Source organism: Balaenoptera physalus, assembly GCF_965194825.1.
Source record: "Balaenoptera physalus genome assembly, chromosome: 19".
Lineage (NCBI taxonomy): Eukaryota > Metazoa > Chordata > Mammalia > Artiodactyla > Balaenopteridae > Balaenoptera > Balaenoptera physalus.
This window is the reverse complement of record NC_138900.1, coordinates 40,266,595-40,292,374: the sequence shown is the minus strand read 5'-3', so window position 1 is coordinate 40,292,374 and position 25,780 is coordinate 40,266,595. Positions and strand designations below refer to the sequence as shown.

At 39.1% G+C, this 25,780-nt stretch overlaps 2 protein-coding genes across 6 annotated transcripts in view; one reads left to right on the top strand and one right to left on the bottom strand.

Annotated features, from left to right (window-relative positions):
- RSPRY1 (ring finger and SPRY domain containing 1) overlaps nucleotides 1-20,581 on the bottom strand; it is a 50,577-nt gene extending 29,996 nt beyond the window's left edge. For 3 of the 5 annotated variants that reach the window (XR_014256663.1, XM_082436997.1, XM_082436998.1), the window contains exons 1-4: nucleotides 20,378-20,581; nucleotides 6,143-6,647; nucleotides 1,346-1,398; nucleotides 551-663 (exon numbers count right to left, since the gene is read on the bottom strand). Coding sequence is in view for 4 of the 5 variants with exons in the window: in XM_082436997.1 (XP_082293123.1) it covers nucleotides 551-663; nucleotides 1,346-1,398; nucleotides 6,143-6,492 (516 nt within the window). In the remaining variant the exon portion in view is untranslated. Of the gene's footprint in view, nucleotides 1-550; nucleotides 664-1,345; nucleotides 1,399-6,142; nucleotides 6,648-20,040; nucleotides 20,202-20,377 lie in introns of those variants that run through there. The other 2 variants (XM_082436995.1, XM_082436996.1) reach the window with 2 other exon arrangements.
- Nucleotides 20,582-24,661: 4,080 nt separating this feature from the next.
- PSME3IP1 (proteasome activator subunit 3 interacting protein 1) overlaps nucleotides 24,662-25,780 on the top strand; it is a 42,187-nt gene continuing 41,068 nt past the window's right edge. The window contains exon 1 of the mRNA XM_082437009.1: nucleotides 24,662-25,244. Within this exon, the coding sequence (XP_082293135.1) occupies nucleotides 25,182-25,244 (63 nt within the window). The 5' untranslated portion in view covers nucleotides 24,662-25,181. The remainder of the gene's footprint in view (nucleotides 25,245-25,780) is intronic.

Genomic DNA, 25,780 nt, shown 5'->3' with positions numbered 1-25,780 from the left:
CCCAAATGTCTGAGGCTTAAACAAATGAAAGATGCCAGAATCCAAAATTTTTAAAAAAGGATTCCATAGACCATATGGAATAAGGCAATGTAAGTTAGATACTTTCGTTCTACATAGGGGATAATCAAAGTTATGCCAATATTTAATATGTTTAAGACTCAAAAGTGCTTTTGGTATAACAGTGTTTTCTCTTAATAGAAAATGTTTAAAAAACTTTTGTTATGAGGAAATTGTTTGGAGAGAGATAAGAAAATCAGCTCAGCAACTGAACATTCTTTTCTAGTTTCAAAGATTGCCATTTCAGATATAAATGCTTCCATTTTTAACATTTTTAAAATTTTAAACTAAAGTTTTAGAGTAAGCTATTGACAGAAAGAGGATGTAGCAATTTATTAGTAATAAAAAACAAGTTTACATAATGAAATTAATATTAAATAAATCAGACCCAAAATATATAAAAAGAAATGCATTATATCAAATGTTCTTTGTGGTCATTCACCCTGTGTTTAAGCGTAGATGTCAGTTTCATAAAAGATAAGTATTAACTTACTTTAGTGGGCAATGGACATTCATCTAGTAATAATGTTATAACAGCTGGTCCCAGTGGATCTTCCAATGGAATAACTCTAATTAAAGACTGGACAACGTCCAACCATCCTTCATCTAGGAGCAAATCAAGAAGATTATACGATGGAGCCATATTTTTAAAATGTGAAAATACATAACTTACAACACAAGAGGACTTCACATTAAAATAGAAACACTCTTGGAAAATAGAAACATCCTATAGCTTTTAAGCAGCTAGTATTTGGCATGCACATGGTCAATTGCTAGCCATCAGAGTAGAGACAAAGAATCCTAACTTACAGGAGTCTGGTGATTTGGGGGTATCTTTATTTGAAGAAAATTTAAGCTATGGTTCTGGGTTCTCAAATTAAATAGTTTCCAGCATCTTATTTATGACATAGGAGTTAACTGAGAAGATTAAGTATCTGAAACAGTTGGCTCTATTTTCAGAATGACATTTAGGAAACTGAGGGACAAAAAAATTATCCTACCCATTCTAGAAGAGTTATAGTCGAAGATCTGTCAATGCCAAAAATAATTTTATTTTAATAATTTTAGTGAGATAAGACCATTACTGAAATATGCAGCATATACTCAGGATACAATACAGTGCTTATTAATTATTGTCCTCATACAAGAAAATTTCCATAGACTAAGGGGTTTTTTCTTCATCATGTGTGTTAAGTATTTTTGAAGTCTTTTATTAAAAAAAAAAAAAAGTGGCTACACTTCTTCATGATCATTAATTAGGAAGTATTTTAAAAAACTTTAAAAATACCTGTTTCTGCCATTTCGTGCAATGTAATCATTGAATAGGGAGGTTCCTGATCACTGAAAAACAAACATTCAATACATCAAACTTGAAGAAATAAGAAATGACAATTTCAAATAAAAGTTCAAACTGGAAGTGTGGGGGTAGGAAGAGAAAGAAATGTACATGAGTGAGCGTAGAGAAAGAGATGGAGGAGACAACCAGAGCTATAATCTATAAGGACAAACGCACACCATGTGTGCTCATTTCCAAGGTTACTGTCTATGATGGCCCACAAATAAAATGGGCACAAGGGCACATGAAAGGACCACCATGTAGCCTGAAGTCAAAGCACGGGACTAATACTGGAGCCCAGAGCCCACTTTCAGCTTTACCTCTAGTGGCCCCATGCCAATAGAGACAAGCCAGGGAGGCCAACATCATCTTCCTCATATGTACCTCAAAGAATCACCAGGAAGGGAGATGACAATCCCAAATGAGGACTTACAGAAGCAAGGGCCTACGTAACATCTTCATTTTTAAGTGTTCTTCTGGTAAATATCACTATGTGCTTAAACTTCATAAAATGGTGTTAGAAGAAAAAGAAACCAAACTTAATTAAGGAGCTACTTAATCTTCTAGACACTGCTCTAAAATGGCATTTTCCCCTTAATTCAGTGGATTTTCAAACTGTGATCTCAGGAATCCAAAGAGGTGTTTTAAGGGAACTTTTAATAATGAATGAAATATTTCCCATCAAACAATGATAATCTAATTATTTAAGGAGTATATTCACTGCTTATTTGTTTACATATTGTGGCTCTCTGTTTCACTGTGAAAAAAAACAAAAACAAAAACTATTGTCTTCCATCTTTTAATCCTCAGAATAACCTTGCAATATGTGAATTACTAAATTCATTTCAGGTACTCATTAGGTCCCGGTGTTGGACACATCCTGTGCCTTTTCATAATAAGGGAAAATTCTTATTTAAAAGAATTGTCTTAAATGATATAACTAAGTGATACAAACGTTGCTCTGGGGCAATCTGGCAATAATGAAATTAGTATGCATATACTCAACAATGCTAGAGAAATTATTACACAGGTGCATATGAGGTTATTTGCTGCAATGCTATTTGTAGGAACAAAAAATTCAGAAGTAGTAACCTAAGTGACTGTCACCAGATTATGTGATAACAAAATATAGTACTTTTGAGCATATAAAGGAATACTCTGTAGCAGTCAGAAGCAGTTGTAGCTTTATATACAGCAACATAGGTCTCAAATATAATGTTGAGAGAAGTTAAAACCAAAGAGACTTCTCTGTTATGTAAAATTTTAAAATCATACACAAAACAATATTTATAAACTTCCTATACAGACATAAACAAACATATGCCAGGCATATTGGAAGAACATACCTTAAATTCAGTAGAATGATTACCTACTGATATTTGGAGGTGGGTGGTAAAAAGGACAATGGGATTAGGGAAGAAGGGCAAACTAATAAAAATATGACAAGGTCAGTGACCAATAAGGAATATGAGCACCTGAATTCTATACAGACACACTTAAAGGACATACACATCCCTACACTCAAAAAAACAAGATAAAATTCTTTGTGGAACAGAAATAGTGCAGAAACTTCCGGTGGGAGGCAAAAGCTAAAGTCATAAGACTACTGGGCTCTGGGTCAGGAACTAGACAGAGGTCACCAGGAGCTTTATGCCTGCAAGGCAGGTAATGGGGACCAAAACCCCACCTGTGCAAGTGATGGAGCAGACTCACCAAATAAAGTGGGAACAGGGTACTGTTCTCAGTGAAAGGCGTTGCAAAGCTCTGAATGATAATCTGAGCTGCAACCGGTATAAACCTGCAAGTCTCCGGTGACAGAAAAAGGCAGAGAAAGCCATGCAGCAGGACCTGGGTTTCTTACAGTGGGATGGGAACTCAGAACCACCACTTTTAGGTTCAGCTGTGGACTGAAGGTCCCTGAGACCCAGACGGAGACAACAAAGGTGACAGAGAGAAAGGGAGAAAAAGACAGGGAAAACAGACACACACACACACACACAAACACACAGTGAGGAAAAAAACTTCCATCAGGAGGAGCCTGCAAATTAAAATTCCAAAGTCATGAGAATAACATTAATACCATTAGCAATCTGAGGGTAAAGTTACTACCAAAAAAAAAAAAAGCAAATAATCAAACTTCAGAATGATTTTAAAATAAGGGTACTTCAAGTGTATTTCCTATAGCAGGTCTCTCACTATGCCATTAAGAACTGTACTGTCCTCTCAAATCAAGGTTATCCTCTCCTAAGTAACAAGGAGGGAGGAGAACAATAAATATAGGTCATTTTATAATTGTGATATCTGCATACACCCTTTTACATATATTCTTACTAAGCCCATCTGTCCTTTTTTTTTTATGGTTTTTTTTTAACATCTTTATTGGAGTATAATTGCTTTACAATGGTGTTAGTTTCTGCTTTATAACAAAGTGAATCAGTTATACATATACATATGTTCCCATATCTCTTCCCTCTTGCATCTCCCTCCCTCCCACTCTCCCTAGCCCACCCCTCTAGGTGGTCACAAAGCACAGAGCTGATCTCCCTGTGCTATGCGGTTGCTTCCCACTAGCTATCTGTTTTACATTTGGTAGTGTATATATGTCCATGCCACTCTCTCACTTTGTCACATCTTACCCTTCCCCCTCCCCATATCCTCAAGTCCATTCTCTAGTAGGTCTGTGTCTTTATTCCCGTTTTGCCACTAGGTTCTTCATGATCTTTTTTTTTTCCCCTTAGATTCCATATATATGTGTTAGCATACTGTATTTGTTTTTCTCTTTCTGACTTACTTCACTCTGTATGACAGACTCTAACTCCATCCACCTCACTACAAACAACTCCATTTTGTTTCTTTTTATGGCTGAGTAATATTCCATTGTATATATGTGCCACATCTTCTTTATCCATTCCTGTCTTTTATGTTTAGTTTTAATAGCCTTATAAACTTCGCAGGTTAAGAAATTCTTTTCTTTAGCAGTTAAAAAAAAATAAGCTATGTAACTATGTTTACAAACTGTCTGAACCCCATTTTGCCATTATATTCTCCAACATGTCCCTTCATACTTGCTCTGCATCTGCCTAAGTTTTCCGTTCTCAGAAGATTTTTAACTATAATTCAGTACAAACAGGTTTAAGGTAAAAGTTAGGCTGTTATTCAAGTGTACACTACTTGCCTCACATAAGTGGATTATGTGCTTTAGCAACAAGTTCTCTTATAATTTGTAATATTCTCCTGAAGCTTGGAAATAAAGCTCCTCCTGCTTTGCCCCCACACTCTCTTAATCACCCTTTTAAAAAATACAGCAGAGTCTATTCTGTACCTGTTTTTCCAATGGGCTTAAATAACACTGCTGTGGTTTACTTCCTTATTTGGGAAGGACAACTTTTCATTACAATTTCACAGCACGTTTTAAATGTCACCATGAAGAAACTTTACATAACAGCTTCTAGACCCTTGCTTGAATTTAGAGGATGTAAATGGCATAGATTTATATTCAACAGATATTTCCCACAAACATATAAAGATTACATTAAATTAATTCAGGTACCAGAACTACTTCAAAGGCAGGTTTTAGTAAACTTAGGAAGGCCTTTCTGAATTGGTTATGGTGAATATTTGTAAGAACTACCTTCCCCCAGCATGCTCTATGGCAGATAGAAAAATATGCAAAATAAATCTATTTCTATGAGGAAAAAAAATACTTCAGAATAATATGCACAGGTATACCTTGCTTTATGTTATACTTTCTCAGGAATAAACAAAACTGTGTTTTTATAAATGTGATTATCAAATATTTAGATACTTAAATATATAATACTAGCTGACCCTGAAGCAAAAAGAACCCAGATAGAACTTTTAAAAAAATAGTCTTCTTTTGAGCAATTGTTAACATGCAAGGCACCAGACTAGATGCTTTATATATATTTTATCATGATAATCCTTGTAAGAAAGGTATTATTCTCCTTTTATAGATGAGGAATCTGAGGCTTAAAAGAAGTAATTTACTCAGTGTCATATAGCTAGTTAAGGGGCTGGGCTAGAATTTGAACCTTTGTCCACCATGGTTCTAAAACTTACTCCTAACTACTGTGCTATAGGGTTAAGTTAAAATATTTTTTTCAACTTGAACAATGCCCTTTAATTTCACTGTTATTCAATGTGGGATTTCGTACTTAGACAAAGCAGAGGGGAAAACAAAATAGGTACAGGTGTGTCCTGCAGTTTCTTTTAATTTACAAGCTTCCCAAATGGATCTAAGAGGGCCAACTAAGGGGTAAAAAAGAGGGAGAAGGATGAAAACTCTCCTTGACCTAAGTCCTTCCATTGCCAACGGAAGTTGCATGCAGCTATGCTCTTGGTAAAACAACTCATCTTGAATCTCTGGTCAGTGGAGTAGATAGTCAAGCAAGATAAGAGTGAGTCTTCGTGAAACCATTACCTCTTGTAACTTCAACACAAACTCACTCCATACTGACTACGTTCCCTAATAAAGATCATAGCTTTAAATAGTGTTTTCTGCTACAGAAATGTTTACACATTTCCCGACCAGTGTAGATGTTAGCAAGTAAAAACATCAAACCTTATAATTTACTCTGCCATAAGAGGAGAAATAAAATATTCTCCCCTTGCCCTATGAGCAACAAGCCTTGGCAAATATATCCTAATGAACCGAAGGAGTCCAAAAGTTATGGTTCCTGGCAGAAGGCTTTTCATTAGATAGGAGGTGACCGTGAGCCAGATACTTACTTATCTACAAGAGTCCGTATGACTGCCAGTGTGTCCAGCACTAGCCCGTCTACATTTTGTTTCTTTCTCCTTGGCTCGTGAGGTCCTCGGCCCCTCCTTGGTGGCCGAACAGGGTCCCGGGGTTGGCTCCTCATGTCAGCAGTGGGTACTGCACTGTTATCGGCCTGCTGCTGCTGGGTGTCAACGCTGTCTTCTGCTCCACTGTCGTCTCGGCAGATACAGGAATTACCCATGGTAGCAGTGGCACCTCTAGTCCCCAGGAAGCGGGCTATGTGCTCCTCAAGAGTCAACAGCAGACCCTGGCCAAGGCTTCTGCTAGCTAAGAACACAGCCCAACCAAAGATAATCATTTAGATAGTTTTCAGTTTTCCAAGTACTGTTGTCATAATCTGGATTTGAGGAACCTGCATCCTATTTGTTTTTAACAACTGAATGCTGAAGAAAGTTGCAGAGTTGATCTCCAACATTATCAATTACAAGGAATCCTGGTCATCCAGTGGCAGTTCTAAAAGAAAAAATGACAAAGAAAATGAATAAAAGATTCTTGCCTACTCAATTACTCAAACTTTCTTAGTGTGATATTATAGATATTAGGATTACAATGAAGAATCATCTTTGGTTATTTTTATAGGTTTCTGACGCAAAGAGGTGTCTTTATATAAGAGTTAACAACCAGTGATTCCTTTCTATCATTATAGTATAAAGTTGATTGCTAAACTATATCCTTGTAAACCATAGGAGTTACCACAGATTTTTTTTTAAAAAATCTCTATCGATACAGAAATACATGAGAAGAATGTGTGCAACTGTTTTAAGGGCTCCTTTTGTGGATTAAAAAAAAATTGTCTCCTTTCTTAATTTAAGTGTATGAGAAATTTTAATATGTTTCAAATAAAAATATCTAATTACAGATGTTTGTCTACATGGGGAAGGATGGCTACATGTATATGTATGGCTGAGTCGCTTTGCTGTACGCCTGAAACTGTAACAATGTTGTTGATCTGCTATACTCCAATATAAAATAAAAAGTTTAAAAAAAGAACAGAAAAAAATAGTTATGATACCAACGTGATAGCACCCACTTTATAACAAGAATAATAAAAGGATAGAGTGTTCTGTTTAAATTACCCAAACTGCATAGACTTCCCATTTGGAGGCACTCTTGAGAATTTACAGAAATCATATAAGTAGTTACAAAGTTTTTCTGTTATGTAAGCAAGACTCTGTTTTGGGGAAGGTAAATATATATCACAAGGTTACATTTTCACAATGATAAGTTTGTTGCACACAACTGCTACAAAGTTAAGAACAGGGATGCACCAATGATCTTTGTCTGAGCACCTCATATCAGGCACCTGGCTGGCACTGGGAGAATAAAGATGAACAAGGTACAGTCCCCACCCTCCAGGAATTTGTGGATGGCCATTCTCATCCCACACAGCATGTTTATCATAAAAAAAAAAAAGCCTAATGATAGAGCCAGCTCTTCATTAAGCTGAGGAAATCTGGTTACGTGTAAAAAGAAGTAAAGATTTGGAAGCAGGAGACTAACGTGGGGCTGGTAGCAAAAAGTAAAAAATCATGTTGAGACCTGAAGACTAGGACCCATAAGGACACAAACAGACACATAAGGATTAGAGACTGGTACATAAGGATTAGAGACTGGTAGTCTCTACTCAACATTTGGCTATTTACAATTACATCCTCATATCTTGAGCACTGGCTCAGAAATAGATATAAATAAAATAATTTAGTGGGATCAGAAGCAAGAGAAAACTTATTTGTTATTTTGGACAGATTTGTAGTAAATTCTTTTAAATATTTTCCCAGTCTAATTACTGCTCATAGGGGAAAAATGGAAGGGAAAAAAATATATATAATATTTAATCTAATCTAATATGTAGAGAGGGGGAGGGACAGGGTAAGGGAGGGAGGGAAGGAGAGGAGAGAGGAGAGGCAATGGATAGACATTATCTCCCTCCAGACTACCAAGACAGCAATGGCTGAGCCAAGCAATACCACAGATGTTCCTGGTTCTCCCAAAATAGTCAGGCTGTCTTCAAAATTTGGAGGTTGTACTTTAAAGGATGTGACTAAAGTATAGGTAGGAATATGATGCAAGGATTCAGCTGAAAATAACCTTTTAAAAGAGAACACAGTGGGAATTCCCTGGTGGTCTAGGGGTTAGGATTCGGCGCTTTCACTGCTGTGGCCCAGGTTCAATCCCTGGTTGGGGGACTGAGATCCTGCAAGCCATGTGGCACAGCCAAAAATAAATTTAAAATAAATAAATAAACGAAAGAGAACACAGTCTAAAACAGCAAAGAGTGGAAGTAATACCATACCATTCCCATCACTGCAGGGACCAGGGTATATAATTCCCTCCAGAGGGTAGATAACCAAGAGATTTCAATGCTTAAAAGGAGACAGAAATCAGAAATAACCCTTTTAAAGGGTCCTTGGTATAAATTTCTGTTGATCTTATAAATTATGCTGGTTTCTGAGAAAGACCAAAAAGGAACATTTAAGAAGTGATGCTTTGGAACTTCCCTGGTGGTACAGTGGATTAGACTCCGTGCTCCCAATGCAAGGGACTCGGGTTCAATCCCTGGTCAGGGAACTAGATCCCACATGCATGCCGCATCTAAGAGTTCGCATGTCACAACTAAGGAGCCTGAGAGCTGCAACTAAGACCCGGCACAACCAAATAAAATTTTTTAAAAAAAAGTGGTAAAATCTCAAAGACAGCAAGCATTAGGTTAAAAAAAAAAAAATGATGCATTGGCCCTTCTCACAAGAAACTTCACAGAGAAGGCACTGCTGGAACAATTTGGATGACAGGAGGTAAGAATCCAAGGTTTCTGGCAGGTCTGCCACTGGGCAGTAGCCTAGCTAATGTCACTTCATTGAAATCTTAAATTATTAGATTAAAATTTTTTCATCCATTGATTTTTTAAAATTAATTTTTATTGCAGTATAGTTGCTTTACAACGTCCATTGATTTTTTTAAAACATTTTTATTGGAGTATAATTGCTTTACAATGGTGTGTTAGTTTCTGCTTTACAACAAAGTGAATCAGCTATACATATACATACATCCCCGTATCTCCTCCCTCTTGCGTCCCCTCCCACCCTCCCTATCCCACCTCTAGGTGGTCACAAAGCACCGAGCTGATCTCCCTGTGCTATGCGGCTGCTTCCCACTAGCTATCTATTTTACATTTGGTGATTTTTAAAAAATAAAAAGTGAGAGGGAATTCGCTGGTGGTCCAGTGGCTAAGACTCTGTGCTTCCACTGCAGGGGGCACTGGTTCAATCCCTGGTCAGGGAACTAAGATCCCACATGCCGAAATGCGGCCCAAACAAGCAAACAAAAACAAAAAACATAAAAAGTGAATACATGTTCGTTTTAAGACCTAAATGCTGTAAAGGTCTTTTGCTCTTTTCTGAAAGGCTTTCTTCATAGCCCATTCCCTTCCTGGAGGTAACCCCTGCTAAAAGCTTCATGAATCTGTTTCCACACCTATTATTATGTACTTACAAATTGGCTTTAAAAAAATTAATTAGAACATCACCATATTTTCTATGACTTGCTTTTCCCCCCTTAACATCTTTCTATACCAGTATATATAAAACGACCTCATTCCATTTAAGGCTGAACAGAAATCCATACTCTGGATTAACATAGTTTCTTAACCAATAGTCTATAAACGTCTGTGGCTAAACCAGCTAATACTTTGCGGATGGCAGAACGTAGTGGTCCAAGATTTGCTACAAGGGAACTCTACTTGGGAATGAACGCTCTATCTCCTGGGGAGGTGCTCTCAGTGTTATCAGAGCAGGAGGGAATTCCACTGGCTTCTCTAAAGCTCCAGAGCCTTTCCATGCAATCAGTATGGAAGTTGGGATGGACATGACATGCAAACAGTAGATTCAATCCAACATGACACATTAAATTGGGGAAGGCATACCTGAGGAAGGGAGACAAATCAGGTACTAAAAATATCGGCAATGATTTGAGGATGTCAAGGTGAGATTAAGTCTCAGAAAACAAAGCCTTGAAGGGGAGAGAACAGGGGATCCTATAAAGTTACAGTTTAATGCTAACACTTGTAGAGCTATTTAGAATAACTAACAAGAAACAATGTTGGGAGTGATTGTGAGGAAAGCAGTGGGTTATTTGTAGACATTGAAAAACAAGTGGAAAAGTGTGAGTCATGATATATACATGATCTGTTAGGATACAACTAACTATCCATGTAAGGGGAATGAGATTCCTATCACAAGCCATATTTGAAAATTCCAAATGGATGAAAATTTTTAATTTAAAAATAAATACATAAGAAAGAAAGAAAGAAAGACAGAAAGAAAGAAAGAAAGGAAGGAAGGAAGTTTGTTGGATCTCAAATTCTTTTTTTTTTTAAACATCTTTATTGGAGTATAATTGCTTTACAATGGTGTGTTAGTTTCTGCTATATAACAAAGTGAATCAGCTATACATAAACATATATCCCCATATCTCTTCCCTCTTGCATCTCCCTCCCTCCCACCCTCCCTATCCCACCCCTCTAGGTGGTCACAAAGCAAGGAGCTGATCTCCCTGTGCTATGCGGCTGCTTCCCACTAGCTATCTATTTTACATTTGGTAGTGTATATATGTCCATGCCACTCTCTCACTTCGTCCCAGCTTACCCTTCCCCCTCCCCAAGTCCTCATCAAATTCTTAAACTTTATTCTATCCAAATTATTTTTGCTAAGGCTTATTTAAACTGAATGTAGAATAATTAAATCCATGCAGATTTCCATTTAGTACATTTCAAAGCAAATGGAAGATATCCAATAATACAGGTATTTCTAAAAATCTGACTAATTTGGAGGTGAGGAGAATTAAATGTAGTGGGGTTTTGTTTTTGTTTTTGTTTTTTTTCTATTTCCAAATTGAACTCAAGTATAGTTCAGGTCAATTTTTTCCAAAAGAGTCATTTTCCTTAAATGGCCTAGAAAATGATGTCAACTACAAAATTTGTCAGAGAAAGAAATGGAGTAGAAAAATACAAGTATTTTCAATATTTTAAAACCAAAGACTCTTTTTTAAGGACTACCTGTAAAGACCAGGTATAAATAAGTTAATTAGGGGGAAGAAGACAGGAGGCATTTCAAAGCAAAGACTATGAAACATACAAGGAAAAAATAAGAGCTGTTATCTTTAATTTTTTTCTGAAATGAGCATACAGAGTACTCTTGAGGGTTACAGCCAAAAGCAGGACAAATAAGTGAACAAAGTGTAAGATCTTTCAGGTTTATTCAGCACTAAAAAATGTTTAGCTTTTCATCTGGAAATGGCTGTCACTTATGACACTTCTCAGAGACTAAATTGTGAATACTTTAGGCAAAAGACTGGGTGGTGAAGCTAAACAATTATACTTTAGACAGCTTCATTTTATCTCATTCCAAAAAGCATTATGTGGCCCACTTTCCAAGGACCATTGTTTTAAGACAGTAACATTCAGTGTACAGATCTTGTACGGGATGCCAGAGGCCACCTACAGTACAAGGGCACTGGCTTTGCAGTCACACAGTTAGGGCACAGGTCCCAGCCCTGCAGTATTTCCAGCTACGCATTCTAATTATCCTGACTACCGACACACTCTAAAACATGGAGGGCTTCCCTGGTGGTGCAGTGGTTAAGAATCCGCCTGCCAATGCAGGGGACACGGGTTTGAGCCCTGGTCCACGAAGATCCCACATGCCGCAGAGCAACTAAGTCCGTGCGCCACAACTACTGAAGCCTGTGCACCTAGAGCCTGTGCTCTGCAACAAGCACTGCAATGAAAAGCCCACGCACCACAACGAAGAGCAGCCCCCGCTCACCACAACTAGAGAAAGCCCGCATGCAGCAACGAAGACCCAACGCAGCCAAAAATAAATAAATTAATAAATTAATTAAAAAAACAAAACAAAAAACATGGAGATGGTAATAGTTCTTACACCTCATAGTAGTTCTATGAGGATTAAATGAAATAGTATGTGTAAAACACATGGCACAGTGCCCAACATGTAAAATGGATCCCAAAATGCAAGATGTTATTATAAAATGAGCAGGTAGCTAATCAGAAGTAACCAGATAATCTGGGAGGTGGGGGCTATGGAATCAGATCTGTCTTAATTAAGAGCACTAAGATAACTAACAAACTCATCTTTTATAGAACTCATCTACCCTGTACTGAAATAATTTTTACTTATCTATACTTTTAGACAAAGAACCTTGGAAAAGATTGTAGCTTAATAATCCCAAAGGTGATGGGCATTAGAGTCACTTAGGTACTTCTTAAAATCCAAATTCCTGGTTCTACTCCAAATAGCCAGCATCTGAATTTCTAGGATGTGGCCCAAGCAAGTGTTTTCTTAAAAGCTCCCCAGGTGATTCTGATGGTGGCCAGGTCTGGAAATCACTGTGCTACAGAACCCAACACAGAAACTGGCACTGTAGGCAGGACTTCCTGACTGAATGAAGGGACAAATTGAAACACTAAAGGGTGATTCTTCTGGGGTCTAAAAAGTTAATCTCCTTTTCCAGAAAAATGAACTGAGACTATCTTTGAACATAGTCTTTTGGAGAAGTTAGCCAAAATAACCATTAGAAAAGTTACATCCATTAGTGATTACGTACAGTACATACTAACACAATGAAACAGCCCCCTATATTTCCCACCACGTCCATCCTATGAAGCATCATACTGGACCTAGATGGTACCCTGCTTATGGGTAATGTTATCCAAGGGTTGACAGACTGAATGGAATGGAAAATGAGTAAGACTAGAGATTATGTAAAGGCAACACATTTGTAATACCTATATACTTCACCTTAAGTTTGAAGGCTACTTAGCATTAGATGGTCAAGTCAGTTTTGAAACCAAAAACAAAAGCTAGTCACATAATTTAAATATATACAACTATCAGATTTGCAGCTATGGCAATCATCAACTGATTTCATGATAGTGATACCACTGGATGCCATTGCTTAGTAGAAATACTTTTCTTGGGCTTCCCTGGTGGCACAGTGGTTAAGAATCCACCTGCCAATGCAGGGGACACGGGTTCGAGCCCTGGTCCACGAAGATCTCACATGCTGCAGAGTAACTAAGCTCGTGTGTTACAACTACTGAGCCTGCGTTCTAGAGCCCGCGAGCCACAACTACTGAAGCCTGGGCGCCTAGAGCCTGTGCTCCTCAATGAGAAGCCGCGCCCCGCAACGAAGAGTGGCCCCCGCTTGCCGCAACTAGAGAAAGCCTGTGGGCAGCAACAAAGACCCAACACAGCCAAAAATAATAAATAAAAATAAATAAATTTATTAAAAAAAAAGAAATACTTTTCTTACCATCTAAATGGTAATGCTTTTTAAATCATTACACTGTTCATGACTATTCTGCTAAAAGGGCATAATTACAAACATTTCCTTTGCAAATCTACTTCTCTGAAGTTTAGTATTTATTTTTATCCTCCCCCTTTGAAAAAAGAAAGTAAAGACTATTCTTTCCATTCCTATATCATTTATGATTTATTAATTTTACATTTTATATGTTTTAAAGCCGCTCTGAGAGAGGGAAAAAACAAACTTGGGCTCTCAGTAAGTTTAGTGTTAAAGGAGTGAGGTCTGGTTCTCAAAACACAGACCTCTACCATCATAAACAGCTCACCACAGAGACATCTGCCAACTGGCCTAACCCTCTCTAACAAATGGTCCAGGAATCAATGATTCATCTCTTCAAATATTTGCTTGCATTCAATCATAATACAGCTCAGTGACTTTAAGAATACTTTCTTTTCTCTGAAAATAAGACTTCAGGATTGTGCTGCCAAGACAGGAGAGGCTGGTTAAATGAATGACCATAGGAAGAAAAACCAAATTTTGGGCATAAAATTACTATTGCTGTCATCTTTACCTCATTGTTCCAAAACAGTGGATGCAGCACTTTTTCCCAATCCACCACCCAAAGGTTAAATCATATAGCATGAACAGTAACAATATATAATACACTGGAAATTTTAATGATTTTCTCTCCTTAGAAAATGTTTTGGATTTTTCCCCTAAGACAGTGAATGCATTACAAGTGGTAGCTTCTAGTGTTAATGTTCACTATGCCCCTCCGACATTTTATTATGAAAAATTTCAAACATATAGCAAAGGTGAATTTTACAGTGAACACCTATATACCCACCACCTAGATTCTACCATTTACATTTTACTATACTTGCTTTATCACATCTCTACACATCTCTATCCATCATCAATCCACCTACTTTTTTTGATGCATTTCAAAGGCATCAGTATACTTCCCCCTAAAAAATTCAGTATGCATATCACTAACTGGACTTCAATGTTTTGAGGTTACATTTATATGTAATAAAATGTACAGGTCTTAAGCATGTATGTGCAGAACTTTGTCTAGTGTGTACACCTGTATAACCCAAACCCTATCAAGATAGAGAAACTTACCCAGAAATATATTTGCTTTTAAAATATCCTGCAGGACGCCCCAATGACCACAATTTTCTTGTATTTAAATGGGGAAAACTTGGAGGGCAACAAGATTCTTTGGTAGCAAAGTAGATAAGAAAGGTGTATTGTATATCAAGAGTACACTTGCCAGTTGAAACAGAAACCACCTAAAGACATTTTAACAAGAGCATTTTTTGTCTCTAGACTCTAAGGTATCTGATATTCAGGGGAAAGGGAAGTGAAAGATTGTGAAATATTTGGTTGGAACTTCACTTTTCCCCCAAAAGGAAAGGCAGCTCTGATAAGATATTTTTACATGTCATCCAGGTGTCCAAAACTGTCTGCAGTGGCACTGGGCACTTGAGGTTTAAGTCACATAGAGTATTCTTATCCCCTGGATTGTAACCTTCAAGTTGTCTGGGAAAAGCACTGAATGATTCTGATATTTCTCTTATGCACTGAGGTTGGTTTAAGAAAGTATATCTTTGAGGGAAAAGTAGATAATTTTTCTGGTTGAACTGTTAGAGAAGAGTATTTATGGCTAGGACAGAGTAAGGGATTTCCAGAAGCAAATAACAATAAAAAAGAGAGAGAGAGAAAAAAAAAAGGAGAAATGAATAATCCCTGTCTGGTCTCAAAGGTTGAAAAATTTGCCTTGGACCCAAAAAGGAAATGCTAAGGAAGAACTGAAGTAAGCGGTAATGATGGCTACCATACAGAGGAGAAAAACAAATGTAATAATACTCCATGCTGTTTGGAATTTTCACCTCCAGGAGACCAAATAACAGGAAATAATATAGATGTGTCATTCAAACACATACATGATTAACAAATCTGAAGGAAAAGGATTTTTCTGTTATAGGAAACTCTTTGCTATTAAGAAAAGCAAACAAAATATGTAAACAGTATGAATAGCAACACTTTCCTTAATGAGATCCACTTAAAAGTGGTGTCTGAAAACACTCAATTGCACACTCGACTGTATACCTACCAGAACCTAACAGGTATTCAATAAGCATTTTAAGTGAGTTTATTCTAAAATCTGTAAAGGGGATATATGTATATGTATAACTGATTCACTTTGTTATAAAGCAGAAACTAACACACCATTGTAAAGCAATTATACTCCAATAAAAATGTTAAAAAAAATCTGTAAAAAACATATTTATCTCTTTGAGAAGCTGAGACAACATCACTCAATAAATATGAATCTAATGCTTATATGCCAGGCACAGAGCAAAGATGAAAAAAGGTACCTCGTGCTCTTCTTAAAGGGATGAAGGAAGACAACACAGAATGCCCAACCCATAATATAGCACCTGCCACAGAAGCCCATGCATATAGTGTCAGGTTCACTAGGAGGAGGCCTCTCGCTCCACCATTCTTCCAGTGGAAAAGGAACTTAGTAATATTCAAGTATCTCCACAGGAGCAAGTTTTTAGGTGACTGTATAAATCAGCATTAGCAAAAGAGGAATGAAGGATTTATATTTGCACTGCAACATATTCATGTCTTAAATAAGCCAAAATATTGTTGGTACAAATATCCCTGACCACACAGTGAAAGGTTAACTGAAAGTCCATAAATTAAATTGATAAAGATGAAGCTAATAGTAACTCTAATGAAAAATAAAGAGGAAACACGATGAAAAACCAAGATCAATTTGAGACAATACTGATGATGCATCCCAAATAAGCATCATCCCTTCCTGAATATTGTAGGAATCTCCATTCTGCATATGACATGTTGGAAGCTTTGCACTGGTGCCAAGTTTCCTATGACAGTACTTCCTGGGAGAAAAAGGTATTAGAGCCAACAGTAAACTCTTTAATGTTGTGCTAGTTTTGGTTTATGAATATTATGTTTTAGTAATCCTTAATAATTTACTTGGCAGGTTATTAATAAGTAGCCTTAGGCATAGGTAGGTATGAGCAACTATGAAGCAATAAGAATTGAAAAAAAGGAGAGGGGCCAGGTAGGAGCCATACTTTGAGAATCACTGCATTAAAGGAGCACAGAAGAGGAAACTTAATTCTTCAGGAGGTAGAAGGGGTAAGAAAAAAAAACTAACACTGAAACATTAAACTGAGGTAATAAACCTGCCAAGTAAGGTATTTCAAAACCTTCTACTTTATGTGTATACGACCCATGAAATTATGCTTGGAAACTATAATTTCAAGCAATAAGAAAGCTACATACAGGGTTCATTCCTTAACAAACTTAAGGAGTGCATCAATCCTTTGCTGTCTCAAATGCATTCTTAGTTTTCAAAAGCTTAGAGAGGGAGAAAGGGGAATATTCTCTAAGAGCTTATCACTATTTATTAGATAACTTTATCTCATTTAGCCTTGTATATATCATAGTTATCTACAGTTAAACATGCTTTCACATACCGAACCAGCAAGCATTCCCTTTTGGAATGGACACTGAGAGTAAAATATAACAAATACGTAGTTTTTTTCTAATCATAAAGGTTGGCAAGAAAACTATATCAAAAGCCAACTTATTGAACAGATAAACCGAAGGGAACATATTCACTTTTTTGCCTTCCTAAAAGTTGTGAAAGTCTCCTCCTAAGGTTGTGGCCCAAGTTATGGCATTTACTACTTCAGAACTGTTCTGTTCTTCAAGTTTCTAACTTGCATACCAGGAAAAAACTATCCAAATTCAATGGTAAATGCCTTGAAAAATGCCCAAATATTTGAAGAGAAGCTAAATAGATACTTTACTACCCACCTTTCCCCGGCCATAACTCTTTTGAAATAGATTACTGTGGTTCTACTGTGGTTCCTGTCTGTGATGCCTAATGACTTTTCACTTACTTTTGCAACCCTGTGACAGTCACATCCTACTTTACAAGAATCCCACCACAAAACAGAAAATTTCCAATTTAAAGTAGCGTTAATAGTGGGACTTCCCTGGTGGTGCAGTGGTTAAGAATCCGCCTGCCGATGCAGGGGACACAGGTCCGATCCCTGGTCCGGGAAGATCCCACATGCCGTGGAGCAACTAAGCCTGTGTGCCACAACTACTGAGCCTGTGCTCTAGAGCCCGCGTGCCACAACTACTGAAGCCCGCATACCTAGAGCCTGTGCTCCACAGCAAGAGAAGCCACCTCAATGAGAAGCCCACACCCTGCAACGAAGAGTAGCCCCCGCTCGCTGCAATTAGAGAGAAAAGACTGGGCGCAGCAACGAAGACCCAACACAGCCAAAAAAAATAAATTAAAAAAAAAAGTAGCGTGATAGTGGTTACCATCTCAAGAATTCCTAATAATTTTTCAAACTATACAGGTACTAGATTGTCCAAGAGAGTTGTATTTTAAAGAATGCAAAATGACTTCTCATTTCATTATAACAAATTACTTCATTATTAGGAAAAGCATAGGCAATTCTTGATAGACTGAATTAAGCTCATGAGTTGAAACAGACTGTAATAAATTCACTTTAGGAACACACAATGAATTTTTTTTGATTATACTCTTGCCAAAACATACTTCAAAGTTGTTATTTTCCCCTATTCACTACAGAATAACATACTACTACATAAAATACTAAGTTTTTATTTTCTCTTGATTCTTGGCCAATTTACTAACTGGAAAGTTATTTTGCTGACAAAGCAGAAAAAGTCCACATAAAGTATGCTGGAACACTTCCTATAGTCAATAACGTAAAAATAATCATGGAGTACAGAAATAATGAAAACAGCAAAAGCAGGACACAGACCTTAAGCAGTAGGTCTGCACGACATGTACCCTGGGAACCAGAAAGCTCACAAAATCACCGGTGATTTTTTCAAAAAAAGACTCATGGAGCATAAGATTAGAAAAACAGGAAGTTCAAGTCGGCTTTTTGTTTAAAAAAAAAAACTTCAAAAATCACAAATTACTAAATATTTGTTAAACCAGCTCTAACAAATGCAACTAACCAAAAATTAGGAAAATGTCAGACATGGGCACAGTACGTATAACCTCACAGAGGGAGCTACAAGGCAAGATATCACCCCAGGAAATGCAAACTATATATGGTGAAAAGTAGAAAAAAACACTGTGGAAGAGAAATATAAAAGCAATTGCTAATGCGCTTCATAATCTATAGTTTGGGGCTACTACAGGAAGGCATAGTATTCATGGAAATAAAAGGAGCTCTCATTTCTAAAATCACAACTGAGGGAGGAAACATGATATTCACTACCTGTAGACATCCAAAGGCCACAAATACATTTATATGGGAAAAGGGGAGGTAGTTTACAATATTGAGATCAAATTACCTACAGGAAAATTTCAGCTGTCAGAAAAAAAAATTCCCGAAGGAAAAGATTATATCATAGGGCTATCTTCTGCCAGTACCATCAGAAGTTCAAAGTAAATTAAAACTCTGGGAGCAAAACTGGAAATCCCTCTACCCCCATCTAAGCAGGAGTTGAAATCATGGGTTTAAGATTATATGACCTACAAAGCTGTAAACCTTGACGCTTTCAGTACAATATGGCTCCCAGCACTCCATAGGTGATCAACAAGTGTATTAATGCTAATCCCTTACATCTACATACTGCTTTACAGTTTAGAAAGTGCCTTCACTTTCATTTCCCAACAGCAACCCCTTTGATGGTAGAATCACAATACTTTACTTTCACACAGCTTGTAGTCTGTAAAGTACTTTCACACACTGTTATTTTACAGAAGAGACCCAAGGAGGTTAAGGAGGAGGAGATGGTAGGTAAGGGGCCTGGACAACCAAGGGACTCTATTCAGTCAGTTAAATAGACACTTCTAACCTTTAGAAGTTCAAAGTACAACACTCCAGGGGGAGCAACCTCATTCAGACAGCTATACAGGATAGAACGCCAGAGTCTCAGTGGACCATTTCTGTCTCTACCTCCGCCCCCAAAGACAGGGAAACTGAGGTAGCAGGTAGAACAAAAGCCTGATCTAGAGTCACGCAGGGCGTGCTGGTGGGACGGACTTCCCCCACTCCACCTGCACTATGCCCAGAAGCGGCTGAATCCTGTGTTTGAGAGGAAAACGCTTGCCATTCCCGCTTCCCTCTCACTATTCCCCATCCAGGCTTTCCTATGGATGGGGGTCTTTTCTCCCCGGAACCGCGCAGCAAATCCCCTCTCTCCAGGCCCTTACCCATTTGTCACATGGGGCCTCCGAGGTAGAACCCGCTAGCTCTGGCTCCCAACTCCTAGCCTCTCTCTCTGAGGCGTCTCTTGACCCTAAGGCACGTCTAAGCTTCCCCGGCTATGGTCTACCTCCCACTCGTGCCACCTAAACCTCAAACTCCACAAAAGGAAACCCTCCCCAAGCGTCCTCCCACCTACCTCCTCCACCCTGGGCACCCCTGAGGAGCACTCCTAAGTATCAGCAGCCTCCCAGGAGCTACCTGCTTCTCACCTGGGCCCCTTTAGCCGCGGCCTCCTCAGAAGGGCGACCCCCAACAACCTCCTCGGTCAAGAACCCCCTAAAGGGGGAACACCCTCTTCCAGAAACCTCTCCGGGCGCCTTCAGCACGGCCCTCGCTGGAGGACCTCTGGGCTGTTTCCTGGGCTCTGCCCAACGCCACCCCCTCCCAGGCCCCTTCTCGGAACCTCCCCCAGCCCCAGTCCGGTCTCTCCGCCGCAGACTCGGGCGGCTGTTCCCCTCCCTCACGGACGTCCCCAGCCCTGGGGTTCCCCCCACTCCGCGTCCCCAGGGGCTTCCCGGAGCAGCGTGACTGGGCTGCGGCACTGACTTTCTCCAGCTCCCGGGCCCACCCGAGGGAGGAGGCGGCGGCGGCGGCGGCGCAACTCCTTTGTGACAGGTCCGAGAGAGCGGTAAAGATGGACGCGAGGCCACGGCGCTGCCATTACGTGCTGGGCCCACCCCCGCTTCGTACCGCCCAGGCCCTCCCTCAGTCCCCTAGGAAACGCCCCTTCCTCGGTGGCAATCCCTCTTCCTGACAGCCAATCATCTTTCAGAGACCACGTCACGTGACATCGCCGCTCGGCCCGCCCCCCTGGAGGAAGCTGGCCAATCCCCTTGCTGAAATGTGAATGGCCCAATCAAGTCTCTCCCGCTAGCTTTCCAGGGACCGGATTTCCATCTGTCTCCTGGGGAGGAAGAGAGGTGCGGATTGGGTTACGCTGCCGGAAGGGGGGAGGAGCTCTGTTGTGGCGGTGAGGAAAAGGAATCTCAGAAGGGTTGGAAGAAATATAAAAGCAAAGGCTGTTTTTCTTGCTTTCTTTCTGTTTTTACTTTCTTTCTTTTTCTTTTTCCTTAAGAGCGAGCGGCCCTTGCGGTGGCGGTTTGGGGTGGGCGCCGCCGAGGTGAGGGGGTCTCGCCTCCCGCACGCTGGTAGGTGAGTGCGGCCTGGGCCCTGGCCAGGCAGCGAAACCTGGGCTCCGGCTTTCTCGCTCCGGAGGTGAGGGGCTGCGTCTGATGGGAGGTTTAGGGCCAGGTCTGCCCTCAGTCCGCTCTCTCGCCCAGTGTTCCGAGTCACCGGGGACAGGGGCTTGCGGGGCCCAGCCTGAGGGAAGCCGAGGGAGCCCGCGGGAATGCCTTCAGGTCCTGTGGAGGAGGATGCAGACCCTTTCAAGCGGTCCTGGGACTTTGGGCCTCTAGTCGGCTCCCCTGTACCTTTTCTGTCAGGTGGGGCCACCCAGGCTCCAGGTGAGGAGCGGGCTCTTGTCCCAGAGGTCTTGGAACGGCTCCAGGCTCCTCGGGAGATGTGGGGGGTGCCTGATTGGAAATGATTGAGTCACAGAATCAGTGCAGGAGGAGAAACATTTATTATGTACCAGTAGATGTGCTCAGTGCGTTTTCTTCTAATAGAAAACAAACCGGTGTGCTCGTTTTGCAGAAAATTTAGGAAACTAAGACCGCGCGGGTTGAAGCGTCTTGTTTGAGAGTTGCTGGCCCAGGTGAATGTCAGTGCGCATGGCGGGAAAGGGGGAGACCTATTCGTTCAGAGCACTGGTTCTTAAACTAGTAGAAAACAAGAGCTTCTGCGGCCCTTTTAAAATGCAGATTCTCGGACCCCACCCCAGATAGTCGGACTCGGGTCTTGGGGGGGACCCAGGAAGCCAAGTGCGGCTCTGGTGGTCAGAATTCCCAATGACCTCTTGTGTACCAGCTGTTGGGTAAGATTTGTTGATAATTCATTCAGCTGTTTGCCTTATTGCTGTGTTAACAAGGACCCCGTGAAATGGTTTGGAAGGCACTGCTTTTGAAACCCTTGAGAGGAATTAGTGTGTAGGCCCCTTTTTGATAACAAGCAATTGAGCTGAGGTAAAGGCAGCTTGTACAGTCTTTCAGATGGAGCTTGAGGTTAACAATTTGTAAGGGTCTGAAAGCAGAGGCTGCCCAATTATCTTTCTCACCTGAGGTGTTGGTGCCTCAGGTGAGAAATTCTTCGTGGTTGTAAGAAAGGAAGAATTATGTCAATACCATTTACCTGGTTAGCAGTCTTTACCTTTAGCTTCTAAGAATCTTGCTGTTATGGTTAGAATCAAGCTGCTGCTTCAGAAATTGAAAACCACGTATCTGGTAAATGAAGTAATTTAAGTGCATGGTTCAGCCATAGACTCAGTTGTGTGTAATTATGTCTTCATGGCAGCTAAATTAAACAATTTTAGTGTGCTCACTGTTGATCACCTTTTGTACTTACTTTGTCTTAATTGTCAAATATGATGTGTCACTTTTTACTATAGGATGTGTTTTACAGATTATTTTGTGCTTGTCTTTGGTTTTCTGCATTTTCATTATGATGTATGCAACTATGGATTTGTTTCTGTTCAATTAGTTTGGTGTTTATTACACTTATTAATTTGTGGATTGGTGTCTTTCATTAGTTCTGTAAAATTCTCAGCCATTTTATATTCATGTATTGCTTCTGCCCCGTTGTTTATCTTTCTTTTTTATTGATTTAACATAGACCTTTTCACTCTCTTCTTTATGCCTCTTACTCTTTTTATTTTTCTATACTATATTCTGGATGATTTCTTCTTTATTAATTCTCTCATAGGTTATTTCTAACCTGTTACTAAACTCATCTGTTGCAATCTTAAATTCAGTTATTGCATGTTTTAGTTACTGAAGTTCTATTTTTTTTTTCTTTTCAAATGTGCCATGCCACTGTCTTACAGTTTCTTATTCTCTGCTGTTAATTTTGAGGCTTGGTTTTTATTTCTTTAAACATGGTAATCATAGTTGTTTTGTAATCTATATATGTTAATTCCTTTGGGAATATAAATTTCCTTTGGGTCTGTTTCTGTTACCCATTATTCCTGCTTTTTTTCTTAGCAGTTCACCTTTACCTTGATGGTGTAGTTCTTTGGGGTACCAGATTAAGATGGAGAAAAAGGTGGTTATCAGACTCCGCACACCCTGGGTGGGCTCCCTGCTTTTGAGTTTTGCTTCACAAGGGCACCAAAACAGCAGCTTTCAAGATCAGAGAAATCCTTGGGATGAAAACCAGTTTGAATATTGGACTTAATGTGGTTTTCACCTTGTCTTGGGTTTTTGGCCAAATTCTTTACCATCTTGTTAGCTTTTCTATTTGTTTAAAAATTATTTTAAAAAATTCTTCCAGTTTTACTTATCATAGAGGTAGGAGATTGGTCTCAATTACCTAGCCCACTATTTCTGGAAATGAAGGCCCCCTTTGATTTTAATTTTAGAGTGTGAAATATGTCATTTCAGGGAAACTTGAGTTAAAGATAATTTTTCTTAATATATCTAAACTTCCACCACTTTTCACTGTGCAGTGTCATAGCTGCAAAATTAAGCTTCCCCTGTGCTTTTTTTCTAGTCTTCCTTATCTAACTTCTGTTCTCTTAGAGCATTTAACCTCATTCTGCATTTCCTTAAATTGCTCATGTACCAACCTTATCTCTTTTATTGAATGCAGGTTCCTCACTTGCTAAAAAGTAGTGCCAGTTTACTACCTAGCACTGTGCCTTGCACATAATAGGTTCCCTGTAAAGATTTACTTCAAAAATACAGCTGAATGAGTTAGTGGGCCTTGTATGATTGGTGTAATGTAAAACCTTTTTTTGTCTTTTTTAAATTTGGCCTTAAGAGAGGAGATACATAAAGCCTGGAGGGTGGGGGTGGGAAGGAGTATGATTTAGTGTGGGTTAGGTTCCAAAGTTAGCCCAGATGGTAAAATAGTGTGTAATCAAAGCTATCCTCGAAAAACTTTTAGGGAGGCACCATGTTGGATGTAGGTATACCAGCGCAGCAAAATTCCAGCATGGCCAGAGTTTCCTCCAGCTTTGAAACAGATGCTGTTTTTCTTCCTTTGAGTCCCAGATGAAGTAGTTGGTTTGCATTTAGGAATTACAATGTGTAAAAAAATATAACTAATATTAGAATCACACATAGTGAGGGAAGTATTTATACTCTGAGAGGCACACATGAATTGGGGAGCTGAGAATTAGCTAAGGGAACCAATATTTAAGTTCTCTCTTTTTTTCTTCCAGTGGATATAGATGAATTCAGAGTAAATGCACATATGATGAGATTTTTTGTCTTGTGCTATGGAAAGATAAATGTATATTTAGTTTTTTTTTAACTTTTAACTTCATGTGTTTTTTAGATGCCTAGACAACCAGAAGTTTACTTCAAATTGCTCTTTATAGTAAACATTCTAAATATGAATTACATTGCTTATGGTGTACCTTCATTTTGAGATTCTTTAGTCTCCTTTGCTAGTGGAATAGGTTAAATAAGCCTCAGTGTTAGAAGAGTGACTAAGGATTACTTTGTCTAGTAATAAGTGCTGACAAAGTGTTCTCTGTTAGTAGTTGTCATTCATTCTCTTAAGTTTTATTTATTTATTTATTTATTTATTTATGTTTGGCTGCGTTGGGTCTTCGTTGCTGCCCGCGGGCTTTCTCTAGTTGCCGTGAGCGGGGGCTACTCTTGGTTGCGGTGCGCGGGCTTCTCATTGCTGTGGCTTCTCTGGTTGCAGAGCACGGGCTTTAGGCACGCAGGCTTCAGTAGTTGTGGCACATGGGCTTAGTTGCTCCGTGGCGTGTGGGATCTTCCCAGACCACGGATAGAACCCGTGTCCTCTTCCTTGGCAGGCGGATTCTTAACCACTGCGCCACCAGGGAAGTCCCTGAAGTTTTATAATACAGGGAAAGTTGGCTTGATCTAAACTGCTGTAGCTTGGTAGAAGTGCCTTCTGGCCAGAAAGCAGTCTTTATTTGGAATATTTTTGAGTTTGCCAGATGACAAATTCCTCTTAGTTGCTGTCCTGCATTTTGAAATCCCATGTGACTTGAACATCAGGATAAAAGTGTTGAAAGAGCAGTACTAAAGTATATTTACTGACAGAAAGAAAGTGGATTGGCCTATTGTTTTTGCTCCCCAGAGGGAAGCCTTAGAACACCATAGCACAGAGATCTGATCCTCCCTGGTGTATTTTTACACATCCAGTGTATCTAATGTTAGAAATTAGGAGGGTATGGTGGCTAGTGATGTAAACACTTAGGTAGTCTGCCATCACAAAATTCAGTTCCATAGGAAACCAGATCTCATTAATTTGTATCATGGCACGAGCTAAATGGAATAATTTTCAGGTCAGCAGTGGCAATTATTTTGGGAGCAGCAATGTAAGTTTTGTTTTTTAAAACTTGTATAGCATGCTATGTATGAGTCCATTCTGTCATTCTGTCCCACCAACCTGGAAATTAAATACTTCAGTCTCCAGTACAAATACAGTAGTGCAGTGTTTAACATTTACTTCAGCTTGAAATATAAGAACTTTGTTTCTTTGGCTGTCAAGCAAATTTGAAAACTCTTTGCATCAGTTTGAAACTTTTAAGTTGGGACAAAGTGATTTTGGTATGGTTTTGGTTTTCCATGAATTCCATATTTGAAGAACTTAAATAATCCTTTTAAAAATAATGTAATGTTTAATTTGATAATTAAATTTGAGTCAAAAAAGCTGTGTGAGTAAAGGAACATGCAAAAAACTATGTGAGTAAAGGAAAGTTGACAGCATTTATTCTTTCTAAAATTAAACACAGTAAAGACAAAATAAGCATTCTCAATGTAAATCCTCTTAATCCCTAAATGAATTTTTATAATTAGATCCCCACACCCCTGGGCTTTTGTTTGTTTGTGTTTTGTTTTAAATTATTCTAGC